Source organism: Symsagittifera roscoffensis, chromosome 1 (assembly GCF_963678635.1).
Source record: "Symsagittifera roscoffensis chromosome 1, txSymRosc1.1, whole genome shotgun sequence".
NCBI classification, from domain to species: domain Eukaryota; kingdom Metazoa; phylum Xenacoelomorpha; order Acoela; family Convolutidae; genus Symsagittifera; species Symsagittifera roscoffensis.
The window spans coordinates 84,232,484-84,258,219 of record NC_087062.1 but is presented as its reverse complement, the minus strand read 5'-3'; the positions used below and the strand labels follow the sequence as shown (position 1 = coordinate 84,258,219).

The 25,736-nt window shown below is 36.6% G+C and overlaps 7 protein-coding genes across 7 annotated transcripts in view; 6 read left to right on the top strand and 1 right to left on the bottom strand.

Annotated features, from left to right (window-relative positions):
* The window catches only part of LOC134851292 (H(+)/Cl(-) exchange transporter 4-like), a 33,772-nt gene extending 28,318 nt beyond the window's left edge, over positions 1-5,454 (top strand). The window contains exons 7-9 of the mRNA XM_063867310.1: positions 729-983; positions 3,543-3,815; positions 4,376-5,454. Coding sequence (XP_063723380.1) covers positions 729-983; positions 3,543-3,815; positions 4,376-5,040 — 1,193 coding nt within the window. The 3' untranslated portion in view covers positions 5,041-5,454. The remainder of the gene's footprint in view (positions 1-728; positions 984-3,542; positions 3,816-4,375) is intronic.
* Positions 1-25,736, top strand: part of LOC134851282 (uncharacterized) — a 534,247-nt gene that overhangs the window by 19,853 nt on the left and 488,658 nt on the right. The window lies entirely within an intron of this gene.
* On the top strand, positions 5,989-6,780 carry LOC134840284 (3-hydroxyacyl-CoA dehydrogenase type-2-like). The gene has a single exon (XM_063856039.1). The coding sequence runs from the start codon at positions 5,989-5,991 to the stop codon at positions 6,778-6,780; it is 792 nt and encodes a 263-aa protein (XP_063712109.1).
* On the top strand, positions 11,546-13,654 carry LOC134840274 (uncharacterized). Its single transcript, XM_063856028.1, has 2 exons — positions 11,546-12,103; positions 12,653-13,654. The coding sequence occupies exons 1-2, from the start codon at positions 11,546-11,548 to the stop codon at positions 13,652-13,654; spliced, it is 1,560 nt and encodes a 519-aa protein (XP_063712098.1).
* LOC134851257 (uncharacterized) lies at positions 13,664-14,872 on the bottom strand. The gene is made up of 2 exons (XM_063867261.1): positions 14,366-14,872; positions 13,664-14,127 (listed from the first exon to the last, which is right to left on the bottom strand). Exons 1-2 carry the CDS (start codon positions 14,718-14,720, stop codon positions 13,859-13,861), a joined length of 624 nt encoding a protein of 207 aa, XP_063723331.1. The 5' UTR covers positions 14,721-14,872; the 3' UTR covers positions 13,664-13,858.
* Positions 14,956-16,078, top strand: LOC134857130 (very-long-chain enoyl-CoA reductase-like). Its single transcript, XM_063873502.1, has one exon. The coding sequence runs from the start codon at positions 14,971-14,973 to the stop codon at positions 15,874-15,876; it is 906 nt and encodes a 301-aa protein (XP_063729572.1). The 5' UTR covers positions 14,956-14,970; the 3' UTR covers positions 15,877-16,078.
* On the top strand, positions 18,527-19,245 carry LOC134857128 (COMM domain-containing protein 4-like). The gene has a single exon (XM_063873501.1). It carries the CDS (start codon positions 18,527-18,529, stop codon positions 19,151-19,153), a length of 627 nt encoding a protein of 208 aa, XP_063729571.1. The 3' UTR covers positions 19,154-19,245.

The window sequence follows — 25,736 nt, the reverse complement described above, 5'->3', positions numbered from 1 at the left end:
CACTCCTATAAATAAGTACAGTAAATTAGCACTGAGCCTTTGATTAACTTTGCTGCTTTCTTATTGGTCGAAAAATCGACTGTTTTGAGCTACTTAACAATCTCTCCCCCCCCCCCCTTCTTGAAAGGGGTGGAGGTTGTTAAACATATCCGACCGATTTTGATTTATGGCTAAATGAGTTCATTCGAAAAAAAAAGAAATTGGTCAAAACTTTTTCGAATTTCGTTGACAGGATTCGGTTTTTCTTGCGCTAATTGTTTCAACTATGAAATGATAAGTGAATTTGTATTCAAATGTGTTTCGTTTTTTTTCTCTTTTTAAAGATTTTGTTAAGCAAACGTCAGATGAAGCCGATTGATATACAGTAATAAAGCTTTTTCAGTCTTGATTCGGCCAATATTTAAAGCTTTTAATTTTTTTGCTCGTTAGTAAAGACTGGTGTTTTTTTTTACTGTAGCGTTTAGTCCTTTCCACCATACGCACAAAACTAAACAATTTGTAAACGAACAAAAATTTGGAAAAAGTGTTTCGTTTTCAAATAATAATGACTTTTTAGTTTGAAAATTAAGTGCGGGCAGATCTTTCTGTGCTACTTAAACAGCAAACAGTTACTCTTTTTGACATAAAACGCGAATTATTTATCAAGACGCAATCCCAAACTTGAGACTATACCCTAAAATGGTGTAATGATATAATTTTTTGTTTGAACGAGTTTTAAACTGTTTCAGTTGTGACTGCAATACTGAGCTACTTCAACGAGTACACTTGGATGCCGACCAATCAACTCATCTACCGACTGTTCCGCGACTGTCCCGAGACAGACACTTCGGACCTGTGTGATTACGTCATCCAGACGAATGTGACGACCGACATGAGTAATGTGACGACTTTTAAGCAGAACGAGCACAGATACCCCAATGCACTAGCCGGATCAGGCATCAAAACTGCCATTTGGAAGCTCATCATGGCTCTCATTGCCAAAGGTGGGAATTGAAATCATTCTTCAGACCTGACCGCTTTCTAAGATGATTAAGCGTGGTATTATGTTGAAGCCTTTTCAGTTTTTTTTTTAGTTTAAGACAATGAACTAAGTGAATGTAGTGAAGCCATTTGCGTAGGTCGTGATGATTTTTTTCAAGTTTTTTTTAGAAATAAGTCTTAAAAATTTGTTCAGGCTCAAATTTGATTGTTCCTGGTTTGATTAGTTTCTTTTTAATTTCAGTTCATTTCCTTTGTTTAAAAGAAGGCAGGCAAACTTCGTTATCGAACAAAAGAAGTCGATCAACTTTTTCGTGACTTTCAAACTTTTGCTGTTCGATAGTGGAGTTCGCCTGTAATTTTCTGAATTTCCAGCGAAATAAAAAAATTACCCGTTAATCCATTTTTCTCAAGTTGGATTAATTTTATCAATAAATTGTCCATAATAGTTTTTTTCAAGATATTCACAGAGCTTCAAAGGCATATATTTTTTCTTGGAAGCTCGAAAATTGACGCGTTTCAAAAAACAAGTAAGTTTTTTTTGTTTCCCTAAATCCATTGACACTTTTGTCTGTTGGCTATGCTTAGATTTCCCTGCGAATAAAGAAATAAACTATTGATTCAGTTTTCTCAAATTTGACACTTTTTGTTCTTGAAATTCGAGCAGCTTTAACTCATCTACCTTTTTCTTTGAAACGTGAAAATTGAAGTCACCCTCTCATGGATTCGACCACCTGCCGATCAAAAGGGTCTCTCTTTTGTTTTTTTTGAGTTATCCATTTTTAGCTGACTGAAACCCAAATTTTTCAAAGTCGCTTTTAGCACCAAAATATGCAGATGGAGCGCGGCAAAAAAAAATTCCCAAAAAGTGCTTAAAAATGCCTTAATGGGGTCGAATGAGGGTTTTTAGAGTGATTTGGGAGAGCTGAGAAAATCAATTTTTTTTTGAAAATCTCCCCCCCCCCCCCCCCCCCCACTCCAGAAATTCCTAGATCCGCCCCTGCTAATTAGTATTTTTTATCTTACATTGCGTTCATTGATCACAAACAATGTTACTGGTAAATGAGCACACAAGACTTTTTTCGTTTGAAAATGTGGAGCACTTTGTACTACTCCAGTTTCGCTTTAATTTCCTCCTCGGTAGCTACACATGTCTTTTTTCCTTTTAATTACAGAAACGGAGCTACGTTTTTACTTATGAGGACAGGACATTTTTGCTTGCGGAGGCGTATTTTTTCAACCAAAGACTGAAATTTCTGTTCACGGTTTCTTTCAAAAGATTTTCAACAACATTTCTTTAGAGATATGCGATTTATTGTAACCTCTTCATTACTGCCTCTATTTTTTTGGCTCTTTCCCCCCCCCCCCCCCCCCCCCACCTCGTATGAGCATCAATTTTATGATGTAATGAGTGGTTTCACAAGGTTAATTATGAAGACCAAATATGTTTGTCATGGGCCGATTAGTCCGCATGCCAGTTTTCTTGTTAATCGGTTGGTGGGAACAGTAATTTTACTTGTAAAAATTTGCAGGTGGGGGGAAAGGAAAAAGAGCCTTTTTTGATATATCATGTGTAATCAGCCGGGCAGTGATGGTATAGTAGCCTTGAAGACGTGCTGGTTTGGATCGAAGAAAGATGATCGCTGCAAGCATCTCCACTATAAGTCTTCTTTTTCATTTTAAGCGCAACTATGACGTGTGGCGCAGGCGAGGTGAAAGAAAAAGCATTTAAGCTTTTACCCTCTTGATTTTTTTCGGTAATAAATTTTCGATCATACTCCACGTCGTCTGTATAGAGTCAAAATTTTTCACTGGCTTTCGTTGTTCATTTTTTTGCAATTTTCATTCTCAAAATTAGACATAGCTTTTAAGATAAGCGGGCCTCAAATAAGAATGTTTAGGAACGAAAGTTGAATGAATGAATGAATTTATTTCTCATTGTTACTGGTAAATTTGCATACTACGAGAATTTAATATGAAGCACCAGAAACAGTGAGGTGACAGTCAACGAATCCAATAGGGTTACCTAGCACTGCCCGTTTTATCAATTGAAAGACAAATTTGTGATCTTCAAAGGCAAGGAAAAATATATAAATCGGAAAATATAGGAAAAAAATACTCAAGTTTGAATAAATATAAAGCAGCAGATTTAAGGCATTGTCTAGACAGGTTAATGACATAAGGTCCAAGCTCTGCATCAATATTGAAAATGATTGTTCAATCGTAGTCGGTATGAAACCAAATTAAAGAAGAAGTTAGTTCAAACTCATCACTCATAATTTCTGAAACTCGTTAGTCGTAGGCACCCCTATTCGGTTTCAAAAACAAAACTTGAGCTTGTTCACTTTACGGTTACTGCTTCTACTAACTGTGTCCCTAGTTGATGAGATTATGGCTAATTTTAATAATAGGGAACCCCAAACCAAGAAAAAAAGTAACCCCCCCCCCCCCCCCCCCCCAATAATAGTAAAATCACAATGTGGGGTGGGGTTGGTATACTTTTTTTTGTCATAGACTGGGAAAGTCCCTCGATTGTTTCACAAATGATAACTGGGTCGTTTCAGGTGTCCTGACTGTGTTCACATTCGGATTGAAGATCCCAGCCGGTCTCTTCATCCCAAGCATGGCAGTGGGTGCTATCTTTGGTCGAATTTTGGGCATCACTCTGCAGCAGATAGCATACCACAACCCAGACGTCTACCCCTTCAACGAGGACTGCACCTCAACATTCGACTGCATCACGCCTGGTTTCTATGCGATGGTGGGTGCCGCAGCTGTCCTCGCAGGCGTGACAAGGATGACTGTCAGTCTAGTAGTCATCATGTTCGAACTTACAGGTTACTAATATTTTCACTTTAAAAAAAAAGAATCTCGCTTAGAAAAGAAAAACGTTTGTCACACTTTGCGCAGCGACCTGCTTTGGTGTTTCAAAACATCAGCTTCTTTCGTAGTTTTTTAATAGTTTTTAGTGAAATTTAGTAGGCATGGTGAAGCTATCGGACTCGTGCTTGATTTCTTAATATAATTAGGATATTCAATTTGATTCATATTCGCAAATAGCTAGCTTCGTAAGTGTACCGATTTCAAAACGGTTCCAATTTTCAAACGTTGAAGGAAAAAACAGTCACGATGGAGAAATACTTTGTATTAAAATACCATCTGATGCAATCTAGTCTTCGTATCGTCAATTTTCTACTGGCTGTGAAATAATTGGAATTAAGAGATGAGAGAATTTATTTTTGTTACCTTTCGATTCTCTCGCTTCCAATTCGATCGATTTAATGATAGTAAGGTTACGCATTTAATCGTGTGTTATTTGCTTGATCGAACTCTTGAAGCATGAATAATGCAATGATATCTTAGTGCGATTCTGGATGTTTCTCCAATTCATGTTTAGGTGGCTTGCTGTACATTGTCCCATTGATGGTGGCAACAATGACAGCTAAGTGGGTGGGAGATAGTATCTGCAAACACGGAATCTACGATGAGCACATTCGTCTAAATGGATACCCGTTCCTGGACAACAAGCAAGAAACACACTCCCAGCAGTCATTGGCTGCGGGTGACATCATGAAACCCCGACCGAGTGACCCACCACTTCAGGTGTTGACCCTGGATGACATGACCTTCGAACAGGTCACGACAATGGCCCAGAGTACAAAATTCAATGGGTTCCCGTTGGTTCTGGACCGCGAAACATACAGGCTATGCGGTTACGTCTTAAGACGGGATCTGCTGCTTGCGTTGAAAAACGCCCAGGATATTAATCCAAATGTCGTGAGCCAGTCTAAAGTCTATTTCACATCTGAAATTCCTTATGATGAGTCTCAAAACTTGGGACCCTCGCCGCTGAAACTGAGAAAAATTGTAGAACTGAGCCCGTTCCAAATTACAGTTCAAACGCCAATGGATACAATTATGGACGTGTTTGTTAAATTGGGACTTCGAACGTTGCTGGTTACAAACAATGGCAGACTGCTAGGAATTATCACAAAGAAAGATGTATTGCGCCACTTCGCTCAGATAACAAATCAAGACCCAAGTGACTTTTTGTTCCATTGATCCGTTATAAGTTCATTCGTGGAAATAATTATTGAAAAATTGAAATATTACTGCTATGTTTTCATATGAATTATTAAATGCTTTAATCATTGCAATATGAGCGTTTGGGAGATTCCGTCATAATTTTTTCTTACAAGTACCATGAAAGTCCAAATCAAAAGCAAATTATTCTCAAATGCTCTAGCGATGATATATGAGTTTTCCATTAAATGTTAGATTGCTTGTTTTCTATCAGTTCCATATTCTCACCTGGGATGTCTCGCAATCCGATCAGTGTCGTTGTTGTTTTATTACCTTACATAAATGTATAGTGATCGTATATTGTAATTTCTACCCACAGATAGATGATATTAAATCATGGATATTGAATGAATTTAGACTATTTTAATGACTAAGATAAAGATTATAACTCAAGACTTTTTCTAGAGAGAGAAACAGAGTTTTCTGGTTACTAATAGCACAGAATAGGGAAAAATCTACGGTTTTTGCGAGAGCAAGTTTCCTAGAAGTGTAATTTTTTGCCGATCTGTTCAGGTGGACCAAGTAGACACCAAGCATACCATATTTTCCCAGATTTGATTTATGAAAATGTGCCTAAAATACCGCTATGGAAGATTTTTGAAAAAAAAAACAGTTTTTAACCACCCCCCCCCCCGTCCTGAATATTTATTTCTAAAATTAAAATATTTGTGTCACAGGCGTCTTTAAAGGGGGGACTGAAAGTGATTAAACATGATGTGTTCTCATTGAAGTTAAACCTCGTTGCCAGTTCCTTTTCATTACGTGGTCCAAACAAAATAGATAACCAGAATTTTCTAGAAAAAGCAGAGGCTCTATTTTTTTTCAATTTTTTTTTCAGATTGTCAGAATGATTTGTGTTTGAATCTGTTTTTGAATAGTTTCTCCCTCGTTTTAACAAATTTCGCAGGCCAAATTAGTAGAAATCAAATGAACTCAGCCGTAAAGAGCCTCAGCAAAGCTGTGGCTTTTATTCCCGGCGGAGCAACCGGCTTGGGGCGTGCTACGGCGAGTGCAATTGTTCAGAACGGAGGAAAAGTTGCCGTGATGGATACCGATATCGAATTTGGACAGTACTTGGCTCAGGATTTAGGTCCATCTTGTCAATTTGTAGTAGGCTCTGTCACAGAAAGGGAGAATATTGAAGTTGCTCTGAAGAAAGGATTTGAAGCTTTCAATTTGAGATACAATCTATGCCTGAACTGTGCTAGTCAGAGTCACGCGCTTAAACTGTTTAACAAAAAACACGGAAAGGCGAATTCATTTGAATATTTTTGGAAACCCTTCACTGTAAATACAATAGGTAGTTTCAACGTTCTAGCAACATTTGTTAAAGAGTTAGATAGTCAAGATGTAACCGAAGAAAATAAAGATGTGGTTTTTATTAATAAAACTCTGCTTTACGAAGGTCATGAACTTATGACGTCATATACTTCGTCGAAAGGAGCTGTTAAAAGTATGACTGTTCCAGCTTCAAGGGAACTAGCGGCGTTAGGAATACGCGTCTGCTCAATTTCCACCGGGTATTTTGACACTGATAAAGTAGAAGAAATTTGGTCTGACAATATGAAGATGAATTTTATTCAAGGCCGAATGCACCCGAAATTCAGACTTCCGCATTCAGAAGAGTTCGTTCACGCTGTAGCAACCATTTTCGAAAATAAAATGCTCAATGGATATGATATGAAACTGGATAATGCTAATTCTTTAATTTACAGCTGATTCTATTTTGTGTTTTGAGTGCTTGAGATGCTTTTTAATGTAATATCGCCTTGTTGTAATAGACTAAGTGGATTGAGTAAGATTTATAATCGTGCTCTTTGTCTTTTTGGCTGTTTTCCGGTTCCCCGCCTCTAATTTTTTCTTATATTAATTTGATTAAAATCTATTTAAAATGTTTTTTCATGTTATAAACTGCAATAAAACGTGTCAGCATGAACAGGCGAACAAATTTTTACAATATTTTGTTCATGCAAAATGCCCTGTGAACAACTTTATTTTGTAATTTTACGAGAGGCGTGGGAAATTGAAAAGAGCCTTCTTTTTCCCTGGCCTCACATAAGCATCATATTGACGGTGTAACGAGGGGTTTTGAAAGGTTTAATACGAAGACCAAATATGTTTGCCACAGCCTAATCAGTCTAACCACTGGGGAGGAAAAAGAGCAGAAAGTAGTTTGTAATAATTGATGAACATGTCGAATTCTCTCCAATTGGCAGTGAATCGTGATTGTGTCAAACGCAAATCTTGTTTTATAGTATGAACTCTTTTTTTTCAACCTAAGTCGCAAATATTGTTGCGACGCAAATATTGTTGCGACAAAATGTGTTCATTTTGATTAATAAACAGCTATTAAGTACAGCCAATGCTAAGGATATTAGAAATAGCTCCTTAGCTTCAAGGTATCGTGGATCTGTAGCGTAGAGGTAGGGAAGGAGACGACAACAAAATAAGAGGGTTCGAACCTGGGCAGGGTCGGCTGTTTTTAATGAATTATTTCGTATACTAGGTAAAATGCGTCCACTCTATAAATTGAGGAATGTTATTTGGTAAATTTCTTTTATTAACATTGACTAGTACTGCTAATGCGTCATAATTGGCTTGCGTCACTTAGAAATTATGTTGCTTAGCAGGCTCATAATTGGCGTGCGTCTTTTAGGATATTTTGTAGACTCAAATTTTTACTCATTCAGTTTTTCTCAGTAGCGTTATCGGTCATATTTTTGCTTGTGTATGTGAAGTGGAACTTCGCCTCTGTGAAGAAACAATGCAGTTGAGCGAAAATTACACGTGTATTACAATTTGAACGATGAGATCATGCAATTTAGTCATAGCATAGTTACGTTTGAATAATTAACAATCAGGTTATGTCTGTCGGCTCTTTTTTTCCCATACTACTCCAGAAGCATCCATTTTATGCCCTAATGAGTGGAGTTATAAGGGCCTTTTTTTCGAAATGGATGAAATTGAAAAAAAATCGAATTGTCGGACTTTGCTCATGTTTTATCGGCTGAGTTACCTTAACCGATTTTTAACGAGTTAAAACCAATATTCATTGTTCCGACCGTTTTAGTTTTTTTGTTTCCCACGCAAAATATGGTGCCACTAATAAGCATCGGAACGTATTGAGAAAAACCGGTTTGAAATTTTGATTTTCGGTCTTATTTCGAGCTAATTTGTTTGTCAAAACAAGGTTACAAGGCTCACAATTGCCTATATAAGCTTAGCTTAAGCTGTGAAAAGTTAGTTTTTCTCGAGTAAAGTTAATTTTAGAAGAAATTTTTCTTTTTTTCTTGTCATTTTTTCTACAGAATTTGTTTTCCTTTTGATACTTTGACTATGGCTGTCGATTGTGCCTAATTTCTATTTTTTGGTTCAGATCTTTTTATCACACCACTCGGAAAAAGAAATTTGGAAAAAAATCAAAAATTTTAAGACTATGGCTGGCAAATTCTGTGCTTTTTGCGCAGTAACCGGCTATCCTTGCTGTGATTGCAAATGTTGATGAAATTGTTTCAGTTTTCCTAATTATTTTTCTACAAACTGTTTTTCAATTAGTCTATTCGAGTATGACTGTCGAATCTATCTATCTATTTATACATCTGTGCATTTTTTTAATAGGCGTTTCTTTTGACACATGTTTAAGAAGTCCTTATATTGACATGTCTAAGCTTTTTCAACGTATTAATTTGGTCTGTTATATGGCCAAAATATTGCGAGGGTTAAAATGCATACTCAACCGACGTTTTAAAATCTGTTGGAGCGATAATGCTCTCACTCTACACTTTTCCTATATTCGCAACGTAAAACTATTTAGTTTTTGTTTCACAATTTATTTAATAACATTTTAGTTTCTCAGATTTATTGTGGCGTGCTCTCAGAGTACGTTTAAGGATTGCAAATCTGGCGTCCAAGTATGACTGAGCAAATCCGTTTGGTTTACGAGATATGGTGCTTTTTGATTTTTTATGATTATTTTTCAAAAAACGTAGAAATAAAAAAATAGCCGAACCTGAAATTCTCACCCTGTAGTGGGTTAGTGGGGTGCTGTCAGGGTAAACTCAGGGGTTGCAATTCTGGATTCCAAGTGTGATGCTCAATTTTTTTTGGTTTTCGAGATAATAAGATACAGAAAAACTAACGGAGCTTGAAATTCTCAATCCTATAGTGGCATGCTGTCAGCGTACTTTCAGAGATTTCAACCAAGCCGGCGTCCAAGTACGACTGCGCAAATCCCTTTGGTTTTCGAGTTAATGTGTTGTTTTACTGTTTTCTTTTCAAAAAAACGTAGATATTCAAAAAATTACCGAACATGAAATTCTCAACCCTGTAGTGCGGTGCGTGCTGTCAGGGGTTTAAATCTGGTTTCCAAGTATGAACGCCTAAGCAATTTTGGTTTCCTAGATATGGCGTTTTTTGTATGATTTTTTAAATTTAAGATTTTGAAATTCGCAAGGCTATTGTGGGAAGCTGCTTGGGTAAACTCAGGGGTTGCAAATATGCTGTCCAAATTTGACTAAAACTTCTCAATCCTATAGTGGCATGCTGTCAGCGTACTTTCAGAGATTTCAACCAAGCCGGCGTCCAAGTACGACTGCGCAAATCCCTTTGGTTTTCGAGTTAATGTGTTGTTTTACTGTTTTCTTTTCAAAAAAACGTAGATATTCAAAAAATTACCGAACATGAAATTCTCAACCCTGTAGTGCGGTGCGTGCTGTCAGGGGTTTAAATCTGGTTTCCAAGTATGAACGCCTAAGCAATTTTGGTTTCCTAGATATGGCGTTTTTTGTATGATTTTTTAAATTTAAGATTTTGAAATTCGCAAGGCTATTGTGGGAAGCTGCTTGGGTAAACTCAGGGGTTGCAAATATGCTGTCCAAATTTGACTGCTCAAATCTTTGAATTTTCGTGATATGGCGGTTTTCATGATTTAATCTTTTTTTTTCAAACAACTTAGATTTAAAAAATGTTGATTAAGAAGATATAAAAAAAATTAACGAATCTTGAAATTCTCAAGACTAAAGTGGGAAGCTGTCTAGAGGTTGCAAGCTGTCCGAGTTGTGGCGTTTTATATTATTGCTTTGAAAAAAAAATAAGTTAAGTTCAAATTTACAACCATAAAACGGGAGGTGAGTTTTTTGTTACGCATCGGCGTTGCAAATGTGGTCTTTGAAAATGATTGTTCAATTCGTTTTTGTTTCCGTGATGTGATTTCTGATTTTGATTTTTTCAAAAATCTTCATTTAGAAAAAACTAAGCGATCTCAACCTTAATGGTCGGGCTACATTCAGGGGATGCTGTCAGGGTACTGTTCTGGCCTCTAGATTTTACTGAGCAAATCTTTTTTGCTTCCTAGATATGACATTTCTCACGATTTTTTTTTTACTTTTTTTAGAAACTAAAAAAACATCGAGCATTCGTTTTCAAAAGTTGAGCTGAGAACAGTTATTTGCTCAACAGCTTTACGTTTCCGAGATCGACGTTTAAAACTTTGAGCCCTAAAAAGTACGTTGGCCCATGTGAACAATCGTTGCTCTAAGAAGGCCAAGTCAACAATCTCCGTCCTAAAATTAAACTGAAATTAATAAGTGTTCAATTTAGCAGTTGGTAAACGGTATGTCTTTTATCAACGAATCCATTACCCGTGGGAATTCGTTTGACATGTCTTCCAACCCATAGAATCCCGTTAAAAACGATAGGTTTCGATAGTTTTACCACCTACTATGCTGAAATTACCTTGTGTACTCGTATCGTCGCATAGTTTTAGCTGACTGTAAGCGTTTTTCAAATCTAAGCTACTGAACCACCTTTCACCTAATTCTTAATTTGAGAGTTGGAGGGCGGTGTTGTTGATAATTTCTTTACTCTATGTTGGGATGCTGTCAGGCAACAAAATAGGGCAGCAATTCTGTCCTCTAATTTCTTCTTTAAGTTTTTGTCTTCGAAATGTGGCGTTTTTTATGGAAAAGAAACCCCTGATAGCCCAGTTTATCTTCACGGTTTCACTAAATATCGCTGTTTTAGTACATGCTTTTGGAAGATCTTTACGTTCAACTATCTATTTGAAGCACCGCAGGTGCGAGTCATGCGCTAGTATACATAATTTATGCTTTTTTAGTGCAGGTTCTTTTATCACACCACACAAAAAAACGACACTAATTTGGAAAAAAAAGTTGCATTTCTAAGACTATGGTCGGAGAGCATTCTGTTATATTTGCACAGTAATCGGCTATCCTTGTTGTAATTGCAAATGATGATTTACTCTAGCAATTTTTCTAACCATGATTTTATCTAGTTTCCTTTTTGCGCAACCGTTTATAAACTGTATCAGAACCCAGCGCCAAGTTTTTTCAGATTACCTCTAATTCGGTATATATTTATTTTTGACTTTGTATTCTTATTGTATCCTTATTTTTATCAAAATTTGTGTCCTTAATGTAATATCCATGACAGCGAAGTTCCTGAAAGATAATGTTTTAGGTTCAAAATGTCACTTTGTGGTCTACATGAATGGATTACGGGAGCTTTCCCGGATATCATCCAGAAAGTCCCCCAGGATAAAGTTCCTGCTCAAACGTTCGATCACGTATTCATCGACATGCAACATGTTATAGTTAATTCATCCAAGTCCATAAATAACAATGAGATTACCAATCTGTTTATACCGAATCACGATGTTATTGACTATTGTCTGCACTACATCGAAACGATTTTCACTCTTTTTCGACCGACTAAGTTGTTCTACATTGCAATGCAAGGTGTGGAACCCCAAGCTGCCGCAATACGGACTCGTAAGAACGCTTATTTGACTGCTCAGAGAACATCGCAGCTGAAAGTGAAACTGTTTGCTGCAAGAATGGACTCGCAGATACCCCCAAATGTGTTTGATCCAAATAGCGTACACGCCGGATCGTCTTTTATGTTGGAGTTACAGCGAAACATCGAATATTGGATTGTCGACAAGATCAATTCCGACTCGGACTGGCAAAATTTGGACGTGTTTTTATCCGGTCATGATGTTCCGGGAGAGTCGAAGCAAAAAATCGTGAGCTATTTACGGCAGGAAGGACAAAAAGCCGATAAAACCTCTAAGTTTGCAATATTTTCCGAAGACGCAGAGACGATAGTACTTTCAAGCTGCCTGAAAAGCTTAGATGTTCACATTTTGTTTACCGATTCGACCGACTTGGAAATCAACCCCGAAAGGAAAACTTACCAAAAATTACCAATAAAAGAATTCGGAGCAAGATTGACGAGTAATTTTAGGAATGTTTTTGAAACGAGCAAAAGCAATATAACATTGGATACGGACCGATTGTGTGCTGATTTTGCTCTTTTGTGCCATTTATCTGGAAGCTCTTATTTTCCTCAAATTCCTTTGCTATTTAACAGAAATTGTCTTGAGCCTGTGCTGAATTGCTATAAAGCATGTGTTCCATCGATGAAAGACTATTTGATCACTCATGATAAAAAAGTGAATTTTGTTGAGCTGTGTGAATTTTTCGACAAGTTGTCTCTTTTAGAGGGAAAAGTTTTTGAGCATTCTGTGATTCCTAAAATGCTAAAATATCGGTCTGAGCTCATTGCTAACAAGGGATACAGTCACGAAGACGCACAGTTAAGAGCTCGAAGAGACATTTATGGCTTTGTGTATGACCTAAGACCTTTCCCAGAAGATTCTAACGTAGCTCTTGAATTCAGCAACTACAGAATAGGATTCTACAAATACAAGTTGAAGTTCACAGAAGACCACGAAGTGCGCAAATCAGGAATGGGGCTATTGAAGACTCTTTGCTGGATCATGGACTCCACATTGTCGCATGTCCCGTCATGGGACTGGGCCTATCCATTCGACTATGGACCTATGATCTCGGACATAACTGGAATTGCTAATTGTTCATTCAGGTTTCCACCCGATACACCACTGACCAACTTTGCCTACCTCATGTATGTATTGCCTCCCGAAAGCCAAAACCTTCTCCCGGAGCCGCTGCGTCCGGAAATTACGAAAGAGGACAGAGTAGAAATTGACTGTGTGCATTTCGAGGATCAAAAGAAGTTCACAATTTTGATCCCACATCGCAAGATTGAACCGGTAGAGAAGTTCTTGGAAAGCAAACTTGCAGAGGTCTCGGAGTCTGACAGACTTCGAAATGATAGAGGAGTTCGCAAAATGTACAGAAGCGAAGAATACGAACAGGAGATCTTTCGGTCACTTTTGAACAGTCGCCACTTCCCCGATATCTGTCCCTGTTTCGTGTCTGTGAAGATCATACCAGGTGAAAAACTAATGGTTACAGATGGACAAGTCATGACTTCAGAGCACAGTTTCAAAGAGCAGCATCTCGAGTTTCAACGGAGTTCAACTACTGAACCGGAAGTGACCGGGGTGCTTCCTCTCAGACCAAATCTACTGCCTCCGCCACCTGCCGTTTTTATGCCTCAAACAGATAATCGATTTGTTCCTAGAAATTTTGTTCCCGGAGGAATAAGGCACGTTCCGCCGGTCGATAATTCATTTGATCGAAAACTATCGAATTCGGGTCCTCCCAGAAGTATGCTAGCTGGATATAAAGGTGGTTTCGGTCATGGCTAATTGAGAAACTGCGATTCAAAACTTTGTTTTCCGTTTATTTGTATGTTTATTTACAATCAAACAATAAGAAAAAAAAATCTCAGTTAAACGACATTTTTTTCAGCTAAAACAAAGTTTATTAGTCTAGTAATTGTGAGCTTTCCATTGCATTTGAGAAATCGGTTAGGTTTGAGAGATCGAGAGCTAGGGATTTTAGGTTAGATTCTAGTCGTCCAGTTGGAAGGTAGGGGGTTGGCTGGGTGAAACTATGATGAAAGCGACTAGGATTGCCATGACGAGCACTGTTCCTAGAGAGTATAGGATTATGCGGGAGAGATCCCAGAAAGGGATGACATTGACCCCGATGAAGTTACACTTGTCCACAACTAGGACGTCGTCCAGCTGACAGTAGCTGTTCTCGTACTCAGTCATGCACTTGATGTAGGCCACTGGTCGCCTCGGGGGGTGGCCTTCGGATACAGGGGTTGTGTCGTCTGAAAAAAAAAAACATTACTGAGTACTCAACGAAATATCGGCAAGCAGCAGTTAATATGTTAACATTCACAGCTCGGATGATTAGGAAAGCATGGCATTTTTCGGACCTTCTCGTTTTAGTTATTGGTGTTTCTTTTCGACTAATTGTTTATTCGTTAACTCAAAATTAGCGTTCAATCACCTGACTTGGTTCATCTTATTTCCGATTTTCTGATTAACGAGTCCAACTTTGCTCACCTTGGGAGACGAAAGGGCAAGAGGCCAAGTCTGATTGTCCTTGTGGGCATTTAAGCGTGTAGTATCTAGTCTCTTCTGTCTCGAAGTAAGAAGTATTGAGAGCGTATCCAAACCAAGTCAGGGTACGACCTTGGCCAGGGAAGAGTGCAGGGCATAAGAGCACAGCTGCGAATCTGTTTATCTCTCGCATGGGGTATCGAAGGTCCCCGCTTTCAACTACCAAGTAGCCATGGTTATCTGTGTAAGGTCCCACTAAGCTTACTTCGTTACCGCCTATCGTCGCACTTTGAGAGAGTATTTCCAGAGGGAAAAGTGAAAAAAGACAGAAAAACCAATGTATATTTATGACATTCATGGCAAGTATTTAAATAATGAAGATTGTGTTTGGTACAGAATGAAGAAAAACTGTTTGCTATCATAAGACGCATAAATTAAATTTGTTGCAGACTTGATTTAATCGCATATGAGACCAAAAATGTTCTTAGACATTGAATTAATCAAGCTGCGCACAGCATAAGCAAGTGAAAGTTTTGCTTCTTATTTTGAATCAACTTACTGACCAAGTCGATCAATATGTATCTTTTCAGATCGGTCTGTCAGGTCAAATGGAGATCGAGGTCCTGTCACAGCGATCCGCCAAGAAGATAGCGACAGTCAAAGTCCCTTCTGATGCTAATATTGGCCAAGTAAAACTAGCCATCGAGAAAGAACTTCCCAAATTTTACCCCGACCGGCAAAGCATCAAAGGTGAGCCTAATGGCAAGATGCTTAAGGATGACATGAATGTGTCATCGCTACCGGAGTCTAAAGTTTATTTCAAGGACCTCGGACCTCAGTTGGGTTGGAGCACGGTGTTCATTTGCGAGTATGCCGGACCCCTCTTCGTGTACCTTCTGTTTTACCTCAGGCCGACCATTTTCTACGGCGCAGCTAGCTTGAAAAACGCAAAGATGCTTCCTGTTGTTCACCTTGCGGCAGTATGCTGGAGCGTTCACTACGCTAAGAGAATTCTGGAAACAATTTTTGTTCATAGGTTCTCTCATGCTACCATGCCGGTTCGGAATTTGTTCAAAAACTGCTCCTATTACTGGGGATGTGCTGCTTTTGTCAGTTACTTTATCAATCACCCATTGTACCAGGGTCCATCGTATGGGGACATGCAGGTATATGCCGGGTTATCAGGGTTCATTTTCAACATTCTCGGTAACCTGAGCATCCATGTGGCTTTGAGGAATCTACGACCGGCAGGAAGCAAAGTGAGAAAAATTCCTTTCCCAACTGGAAATCCTTTCACGCTTCTCTTCAGGTTGGTGTCGTGTCCAAACTACTCGTATGAAGCTGGAATCTGGATCTCTTTTACTTTGATGACTCAGAGCTTGCCAGCGGGTATTTTTACCATGCTCGGGTTCTACCAGATGACAGTTTGGGCGCTTGGCAAACATCGAAACTACAAGAAAGAGTTTCCGCAGTATCCTAAAGGCAGAAAAGCAATTGTTCCGTTTCTGATTTAAAGAGTTTCCAGTTAAGCTACTGGTGTATTTGGTTTGAAATGATATAATTATGTAAACTTGACTCCTACTTGAAATTAAGAAACATTTGGTGTTCAAATGTTCTCAAATTTATCTCTGATGTTGAAGGACAATAAATGTACTCCTGACATGATTTCAATTGCTATGATTTCACTCTGATCAATATAATTAACTCAAACTTAAATTCATTTTTCATGTAAGAAAACAGTCACTTATTCAGGTCGTTTTTGTAGGAAAAACTATTTACAAGAAATTTTGTGGCGGCTTGATTTACGGTTTATTTTAAAATGCACGTGAAATTGTTTTTTGGAATGGTAAACTTAGATTCATTTCATAATAAATTCTTTTTTTGTCTCCGGACACTTGGTCTGAAGGTAACGAATACGCCTGGGACGGCAAATGTCTTGGGTTTGAATCTGACAGGACCTGGTTTTTTCAAACGGGAAATATTCCATTCCAAAAAGTTGTCGATTTATTATTTGTCTGCTGATGTTTTGTCGGCTTAGTTGCCTTACCTTAATTTTTTTTTTGCTGTAGGCAAGTTACATTGTATTTGCTTTTAGTGTTGTAATTTTTTCGGCTATTTGTAATTTTACCAACCTTGACTTCGTATATATTTTTTGTTTTTCTATTTTTTTTCGCCTAAAAGCTTTATTCTGTCCGAATGATTTTGGCTGATACTTTATCGGCTTAGTGGCCTATTTTTGAGCAGTATCAAGGAAAACCTAATTATAATGCTCATCCCTGAATTGCACAAAATGCTAAAAGTCTTAGTATTTGTAGTTTATCGTGACCACAACTTTTTCTCGGCTTTGTTTTTTCTTTTACTTTTTGTTCCGCTCGATAGGTTTCGGCCTTTATTTAATCGGCTTAATGGCCTCATTTTGCGTCTTTCGACGAGTGAAATAAGTTTGTATGTGGGTGTTGGTGTGTTTTGAGGGTGAGGAAGACTTTTTATGAGTTATAATGTTTTTTTTTCCGGCTTTTTTACGCTTGCGATTAGCAAGTGTTATCAAACTGGAATATAGACTTTTTCTGGTTAACAAAATTAGTTGAATCCTTTGCCGAGGAGGAGGAAGAAAAGGCAGCTGACTTCTTTTCTATGCAGCTGACATCTTTTCAGTAATATTCTTTTTTATTACATTCCAGGTTGCTCCCCTTGGCCTGGAGGTAAATCAGTTACCCTTGCACCCTAAAGTCTTGGGTTCGAGTCGTGGCCGGACCTTGTATTTTTCAGATCAAGGAAATTTAAAAAAAATCTGAGAAGAAAAAATTATTGATTTTCCGTTTTTTGGCTCAATTTTTGTCAGCTTAATTGTCACAACGGTTTTTGCTTGTGCTGTAGACAATTTTCATTGTAGTTGCAAGTGCAAGTTTTGTTTGTTTTGATTTCAGGGGGACTTGAATTAGTTTTTAAAAAAATTTCATAAAATCTTTTTCGGTTCAGTTGGTGTCTGCTGAAAGATTGTCGGCTTAGTTGCTACATCACTGATTTTTCTTGTGCTGTAAACATCTTTCATGTAATTGCAAGTGCAAGTGTTGATCATTGTTGTTTAAGGTGGGACTTTTTTTTAAATCATATTTTTTTCGGCTCTTGTTGTGTCTGCTCAAAGATTGCCGGCTTTGTTTCTTTTCGCAAATTTTATTCCGTTGTTGCAATTTTAAAACTCAATTTTCGGGCATGTTTGCCTGGAATGAACTTCTATCGAGACATGAAAGTTTATAGCCTAGTTTTTTTTCAAAAACTTTCAATTTTTTTCGGTCTTATGTCTTTCTTAATGTTTGTGTTGTATCGCAAGTAGTGCGAAGCTCCGCTTCGCCTCTGTGTTAAATGTTTGGACTGTTTTAACAAAAACTGGGTACGTGTAAGGATTTAAAAAAGCATACATTAAATCGGAGAAAGAAAGGTTTTCTGCTTCGATAAAACAATTCCATTAGCTTAAAAATTTTTGCTTCGATATTGATAAGTTCCGTTCCCTCTTTGTCCAATTCGTTTTATGTTTTTGATAATTTCTCCGTTACAGCAAGTACACAGGATACAAAAAGTTTATCTTCGCTTCAAATAAAAGAACTGAATGAAATAAATTTTTTCTAAATCGTCTACAGATGTATGCGAAACGTAATATGGATACTATTTTCAGCAATTTCGATAATGTTACCCAAAGAGATGTCAGAAGTTTTTCTAAGTTGTTAATGCTTTAGCGTTTTAATGGTGTAGCTAATTTCTCCGACCACCACTTAGGTTGGGAAGGAATATAGTCTAAGGTGGCTTTTCACCTCAAAAAATCAGGTACATAAAAGAAGGCTCTTAGGAAACCGAGTGTGCCCTTTAATTTGGGCTACAAAAAATTGCTTCGGGGTCAAGACAAACTGGACTGAGTATGTCGTCAGTTTTTATGCATTAAATTCAGCCTATTTTCAAAAGAAGCTTGGATATAATGGATTAACTAACTCACTTTCAGTTTCGTGTTATTTGGAGTTTTAAAGCTCAATGATGCTATTAGTTCCTGTTTTCTGTTTCAATTCAACTTGAAAACAAACAAGGAAACTGCACAAAAAACAAGGTCAAATTTTGAAGAAAAAACATCTTTTTCAAAAAATCATTCTTTCATGCTTATTTGATTGTTTTCAGATGAAGTTTAAGTTCTGTGGTGACTTGGATTGCCCTGATTGGCTTTTGGCTGAAATCAGCAACCTCTCCAAAATCTCGTCAGTCAAATTGAAGCTGATCTGCAATCAAGCAGTAAAGCTTCTAACTAACGATGACACATTTGACTCAGAAAAGGTAGAAAAACACTTGAGTGATTCGAAATTAAACAGCGAAGATGACATCAAAGGAATTCTGGCGGCCATTTTGTTTCTCCTCAAAGGAGCAATCGCAAACCAAGTTCAAAATGAAGAGTTCGTCAGTGAAATGCAGCAACTTGGATTGCCGAAAGAACATTCGGTTGTTTTAGGAAAGGCGCAACAGTCAAGTGTAGATCCTATTCTGAAAAGCTTAAGAGAAAACAGCCTCCGGATGAATAAAGTCGTCAAGTGCGATGCAAAGCCTAACTTCTATCTTGTAGAAACTTCTGAATCGAACGAATGGGGAAATAAGGCTATCCAATGCGACTCAGTGTTGGTTGAAATTTCGACGTCTAATTGTACGAACTCAGAAGACGAGAAAGTGTCGTTCAATGTCGAGAAGGAAAGACTGAATTTACTTATTTATGAACTGAAAATGGCCCAAAATATAGCTAATAGATTTTCAGAATAAACAAAAATTAAATTTCAGTTTGGAAGAGTTTATTTTTATACTGTGTATAATTTTCATTTAAACATATCGTAATGCAATCTTCATTTTTCTCATTTTCATTTTATTCCTGCTTGAAGAAACTTTTCGTAGAATTTAAAAAAATCCATTTTTTTCTCGGCGCGTTTCCCCTCAAATTTAGTGTACATTGGTACCAAATGCAGATTTCACAAATTTGTTTGATAAAAAAGTTTTGAAAAAATTACTGTTTGATAAAAACAGGTTTTATGAAAAAATTTATTGGAATCGGGGTCTTTAAGAGAAATGAACCTAGTGAGTACTCTTTTATAGGTCTTGCTGAATTTTTTTTTGGGGAAAAGTCTTAAAATTTCACGCTCAGTTTTGATTTTTCGCGGTTTGACTTGTGATTTCTTTTCAAGTTCAGTGCATTTCCATTGTTAAAAGGAAGGAATATTTCCTAGCGAAATACAAGTTTTACCTATTGATCCAGTTTTCTCAAATTGGGTTAATTTTAACAAAAAAGTGTCCATCATAAATTGTTGTACAAATTCAAAGAGCTTTAAGGTCATCTAACTTTTTCTTCGAAAATCAAAAGTTGAAGGCTCATGAAAAAACATGTCTGTTTTTTTTTCCAGTTACCTTGCGTTTATTACTCTAGTCCAACTGTTAGTTGGTTATGTTTTTTTTAGACGCTTTGGCAAATTTTTCACTTTCAAAAAAATAGTTTTTCTCAAAAATAACTCAATTGATTTTAAAAAAGTGGTACCAATGGGAAGTCCCCCCACTACCCTGTGTGACTGCATAATTCCCTAGTCTCTTTTTACCTCACCCAATTTTCTGTAGCCTTCGAAAAATTGTGTGGGGGGTTACCCAGATTTTCGACCCAGATTTTCGGATTTTTTAGTTTTTCTCAAAAACTACCCTCCAAAATTAAAGTTTTTAGCTTTAATCTAAAATACAGGTTATGGCAAGATAAGAGGCTAAGACCAGTGTTTTTAAACGAGTAGTTCTGTCACTCAAAAAGTCGAATTTTTAGTTTTTTGACAGTTTTTTTTTTCAAACTTTATAGCTTTTCTCGAATACTACCTGTCCAAATCCAAGATTTTGGTTTCAATCGAAATAACAGGTTGTGTGAAGCACCCCTGCATAAGTGGATACGCCCAAATCTTCATTCACAAAACTTTGGACCTCTTGAAACTCCAAAATTTGATTTTTTGACCCTGTGTTGAAATTTGACTTTTCTCGAAAACTACCCTGCCAAATCTGACATTTTGGATTCAATGGAGAAAAAGGGCTGTGGGAAGCTCATGTGCAGTTGCTGTTACGCCCATGCTAAAAAAGTCATAGGTAGAATTTGCAACCAAAATGTGAGATTTCGGGTTCAATCAAATGAAAGGGTCGAATAAAGTCCCCTGTATAAGCAGCTACATTCGAATTTTCATACAAAAAATATGACCCTCAGAAAAGTCCATCCAGTCGAATCTGATATCAAAGGTTTAAACGAGGTAACAATGTGGGAAACCTCAGTGCAAATGCTGTTACGCCATACAAATTTAAAAAAACGATGTCCTTGGCAAAAATTGAAGTCTCAAATAATTTCACTCTTACTTATTTTATTACAGAACCAAATAAGGTTTTGGGTGAACCGCAATTTTTAAATTTTTGAAATTACCCGTTTCATCTCGCATCAGTACAACGAATTCAAAAAATATCGAACAGGTATTTCCAACTTTAGCTGACCTTTAGTTTCAGTGCGCTCAAAGTGGAAGTGAACCAATAGTAGCAAAGAGGTGACCTTTTGGGTGGGCAAAGGTTGGAATCTTTCAAGGTTGGCGCCCGCAAACGCTTAAATCTGAAAGGGAGTCGGTGGGTGTGTCATCAACTTTCTATGTAGTTTAAATTAGTTCTTGGACTAAATTTTTTCAAGTAATATCATATTCAAGTATTTTCAAACCCTCATCCCAGAGATTTTTTAGAAGTGTAACCGGTTAAAACTTCCAAAATATTAGTTAAAGTAAGCAAATTTGATTATCGCAAAAACTAATAGCTGGATCGCTTTTTGCTATAGTAGAAAAGGTAGCTATAATATATTTATCAAACGAGTGTAAAATCAACATTTAATTGACCAATTATTCTTGCTGATTGACATAATTAGAAATTTAATCTAATTGACTAAAAATTAAATGAATATTTTACGAATTGTTGATCTTTTTTTCCTACGAAACTGTTTCTGTCATATAAAATCCATTAAATTATTGCCCTTTGAGTACTTCCAAATATTTTCAATTTTATTGTTCCGATCATTGAAAAGTTATGCACTATTGATCACGTGAAAACTATCTTCTAAAGTTTGGCTATTTTTAAACTTTTGAACAAGTTATGCACAATTATTTCGGTCGGTTTAATTATTTAGGTAACTACGAGTTTCACGCTATTGGTCATTCAGATGCTCGAGGCCCCCGAATCCGACAGTGTCAAACATAGATTCTCAAACGCTGACAAAGGTAACCAATTTTGTAGGCAATGCAACTTTTTTGAACAGTACAAAATCGATTATGGTTATAGCAAGGTCGTGAGTTACTCACAATTCAAGTTAACAAAATCTTTCCTCAGTGCAGAAAAAACAGGTTTGCCAAGCGCAAATTTTTAGTTTAGTTCATTTTAGAATTAGTAAACCAAGTGAGTAACACGAAAAATTCCTAAGTAAGCCATAAATAATTTTTTTGAATAAAATAATCAGTTTAAAGCTGCTGTTAACAACTAGCTTTGCAGCTTTGTTTATCGCTTCTTCTCAACGAAGATTTGAACAAGCTCCAAAAATGCAATCTGAAAAAAATGAAAGTGGTAGAATGTTCTTTAAAAGTTTAATTTTAATCTAAATTCTGAAAAAACTTCTCAAGTCAGAAAAATTTTCAAAAAAACCATTTGCTCGAACCAAAAACTTCAATTAAAAACTTATTACACAAATATTTTTGTTTTAGTTTTAATTATATTATTAAACTTGGCGAAAGTAAGTGTTTTGTAATCGGGAACTAGATAACTTTACCATAAACAACGTTTCGTACAAACTTCCAGCTTGCTTTATTTTCGAATTTTAACAACTTTCATGTTCATTCTCACTTCGGACGGACCTTCTTATTTCAGTATTTAAGCAGCTAAAAAAAGTTTCAATAAAAATTGAATTGCCTGCTTTTGTCTGCTCTAGTTTTATCGGCTTAGTTGCCTCATTACCTTTTTTTTTCTTGTGCTGTAGGAATGTATCATTGTAGTTACAAGGGCTTTTTTTGTAGTTTCAGAGGGTAATTGAAAATTTTAATAGATTTTCAAAAATCGTTTTTTTTTACCCAACTGGTGTCTGCTCAAAGGTTGTCGGCTTCGTTTCCGTCTTCCTAAGCTTCGTTCAAAAATTATTTAAAAATGCAAATGTCTTGCTTGGAAATTTGGTTTAGGAATCCCGTTTGATAAAAACAAGTATTACGAGTATGAATGGGATTGGGTTTTTCATTTCATTTTTTTAGACGATTTGGAAATTTTTTCCTCTTTTTACAAATAGTTTTTCTCAAAAATTGTTCTACCGACTTTCAAAAATGGAATGTCACTGGAAAGACTGCCTATCCACTGTGTGCCTGCATATCATACTCCTCTAGAATCTTGTAACTCTATCCCTCTCAACAACCTTCGAAAAAGTCCTTTGGGGGATAATTTACACTTATTTTTAATTTTTTTTTTCAATTTCTCAAAAACTCCACTCTATTTTTGTTTAAATTACTAAAACGGGTTTGAAAAACTCTCCTTAATAAGCAGTTACGCCCAAAAATTATTGCTTTGGTGAGAGTCGAATTTTCGTTCTGACCGTTTTTTGAATCTTTTTGACTTTTCTGGAGAGTAAAAAAGATTCAAAAAGATTAATTTGACAAGTTTTTTCTTAAATTTAGCACACTTTTTTTTATCGATTGTAATTTGCTCAGTTTCAATAAAACAAAGTATCTTATACTGCTCAAAAATGAAAATTAGGATTTTAGCTGAATGCAGCCAACCAAACTTGAAAAATAAAGTTTTTTTTCTAATTTTTGCGCATCTTGATTACAGTATGAACCGAAAACTATTTTGCATGCACATTTTCTTTGATAAGTTTTGGGTTTCGCGCTGAAATTTAATATGGAAAAATTTTTGAGGAAAGTTTGAAAATTTAATTTCAATTTTGCTGTTAATTTTAGGTGATTAAAATGGAAAATTGCAGTATTGTTATCAAACATGCCCACAACACAAATTCCATAGCATGAAAATTGCAACTTAAGTATGTTTTCACATAAAGTTGGCATCATTTGGTTGGAAATTTTATTTCGTAGAATAACATCAAATACCCTTATTTTGCCAACAATATCGTCAAAAGTTTTCGGTGCTTAAGAAAGCAAATTCTTGCGCAGCTCAAGGCTGAGGTTCGTTTCCAAGAGCCGGCTTTCTTTTAGAAGACTAGTTTATTTTAGTCAGAGTATATTTAAAGCACAATTACTGCTACCTTGTTTTTTACTAGTAAATGTGTAAAAGTTCAAAGTATTAGGTGTCACTGCTCTTATGTTGCGATGTTCGACTTGGCTGTTACAGACAGAGGCTTTTATCTCACCACGGCGTTGAATTTATACTCTTCCTGGTGTTTTAACAGAAAGTTTGCGTATTTTTGCATTTACACCGCTTTTTTCTACTATTTGTTTGCCTGTTTTTGTCTAGTCCATCTTCAATTTTTCTGAAAAAAGTGACACTTATGGTGGTCGTAGCAGTCTGTTCTACTTGCATTGTAACCGATTTCTATGTTGTTCCCAGACAAAGCAGCTCAGGCGGTGTCTGGTGCATCCATAAATCTGGTTAGTGGTGATTAACGACTTCAATCGAGAACCATATAACATAAAACGCTTGGCTACTTTACTGTAACATACAGCGAGTGGCATATTAAGTAATGTGTGCATCTTTTAACTGGAAGGTCGCAGGTTCAAATCCGGACGGTTCCCAATGTCCTCCGCCTCGTCAAAGTGGGAACAGCTGCGGTAAAACGGATGGCAGCTACTCCCCACAAAGGCCCTGAAATAGGCAAAGCCGGGGCAAATAAACGAAACTGGTCCATGGTTTGGAAAATTCCATTACCATGATAGCAAATTAAAATCAAGGCCGCTGAGAAATAAAATTGATTTGTGCAAAACTGTAATAGTGGAAAACGCGGAAAAAAGGTACGGCTTCTGTGTTGACTATATTCCATCACCTGTCTTAGAAAAAACTGGTATTTGACTTAATTCAATAGTAATCGCAAAACTTCGTGGGAAATTTTGAAGTAAGTTTCTGTTTTTGAGTTATTTTCAGCATTTTTTTCTACTTTAACTCATTATTGATGCAGTAACGTTTTTGATTTCTTATCAGTTGATAACTAGGCTCTAATTGTATTTATTTCAACCACAAGTGTTATCCGAGTCCAGAAATTTAATTTAAAAATTGGTAAAATCTGAACAATTTCTTCTTATATTGGTAAAAATAACAATTGAATGGCTACCGAGAGTTCTAAATTTTTACTGGAGGTTTACGGGGAGGAAATTATTGTTCCGACTTTCGATACAAAAGTAACATAATATGTGTGCGCGGGGTGGGTTTTTTTCTTCAGACAAATTTCGACTTTTTAACCAGCCATTTTTGACGGAATTTTTTTATATCATTCAAAAGGTATTGTTGTCCTGAGCTCAAATTTGATAAGATGTTTCACCTGTGATCATTTTTCGTGAAGTTATGGGGGTTTAAAGATTGCCATTTTGGCCAATTTGGGACAATTAACGCGCGATATATTTTGCACTATTAACGCGTAAGCGGAGAGTTAATCCGTCTCAAAATCCTTCCAAATTGGTTGAAAGAAGCTTATCTGCCATAATTGATTTGTTACAAGGAGCAAATTTTATTATTTTGTACTTTACATGGCGTGTGGGGGGATGATTTTTTATTAAAAAAAATCTCATATTGCAAAAAAAAATGTTTTATTTTATTACATTTAATTTTGTTGTGTTACTACTGCTCCATTAACCTTAAAAGGCAGTCTGAACATTCAGGGCTTCGCCCTGATACGAGCAGTCTTGTTTTCTTTTAATAAATAAATAACACTTCATTTGAACACAAATATATCTTTTGTAATTTTGCTCCTGCTTGATCCTGATTTAAATAGTGACATCGATCATGCTATTTTCGTCTTTTCTTTAGTTGTTCAGAGAACGGCAGGAACGCGGTCAAATTTTTAAATACTTTTATTGGCTTATAACTCAAAGTTTCTTTTAGGTGACTTAACTTTAGGTGGCTGATCTGATTTCCTGCCGCACGCAAGCACCTTTAAAACATCTTGACTTTCCTCAAAACATCAAGACCGGATATAGTTCCTTCACGCTTCGTCCTAGTGATCGTGTTACCTTTTGGACGAGTAATTTAATGCGCGAAAAGCTATAATAAACACGATATATTGCTTCGGGCAATTCCATTGTGGTTAGTTCATAAATTTACAAACCATAACAACAATTTCACTTCCTTAGAGAGTATGATTGGATCTACAGGTGTCTCAGAA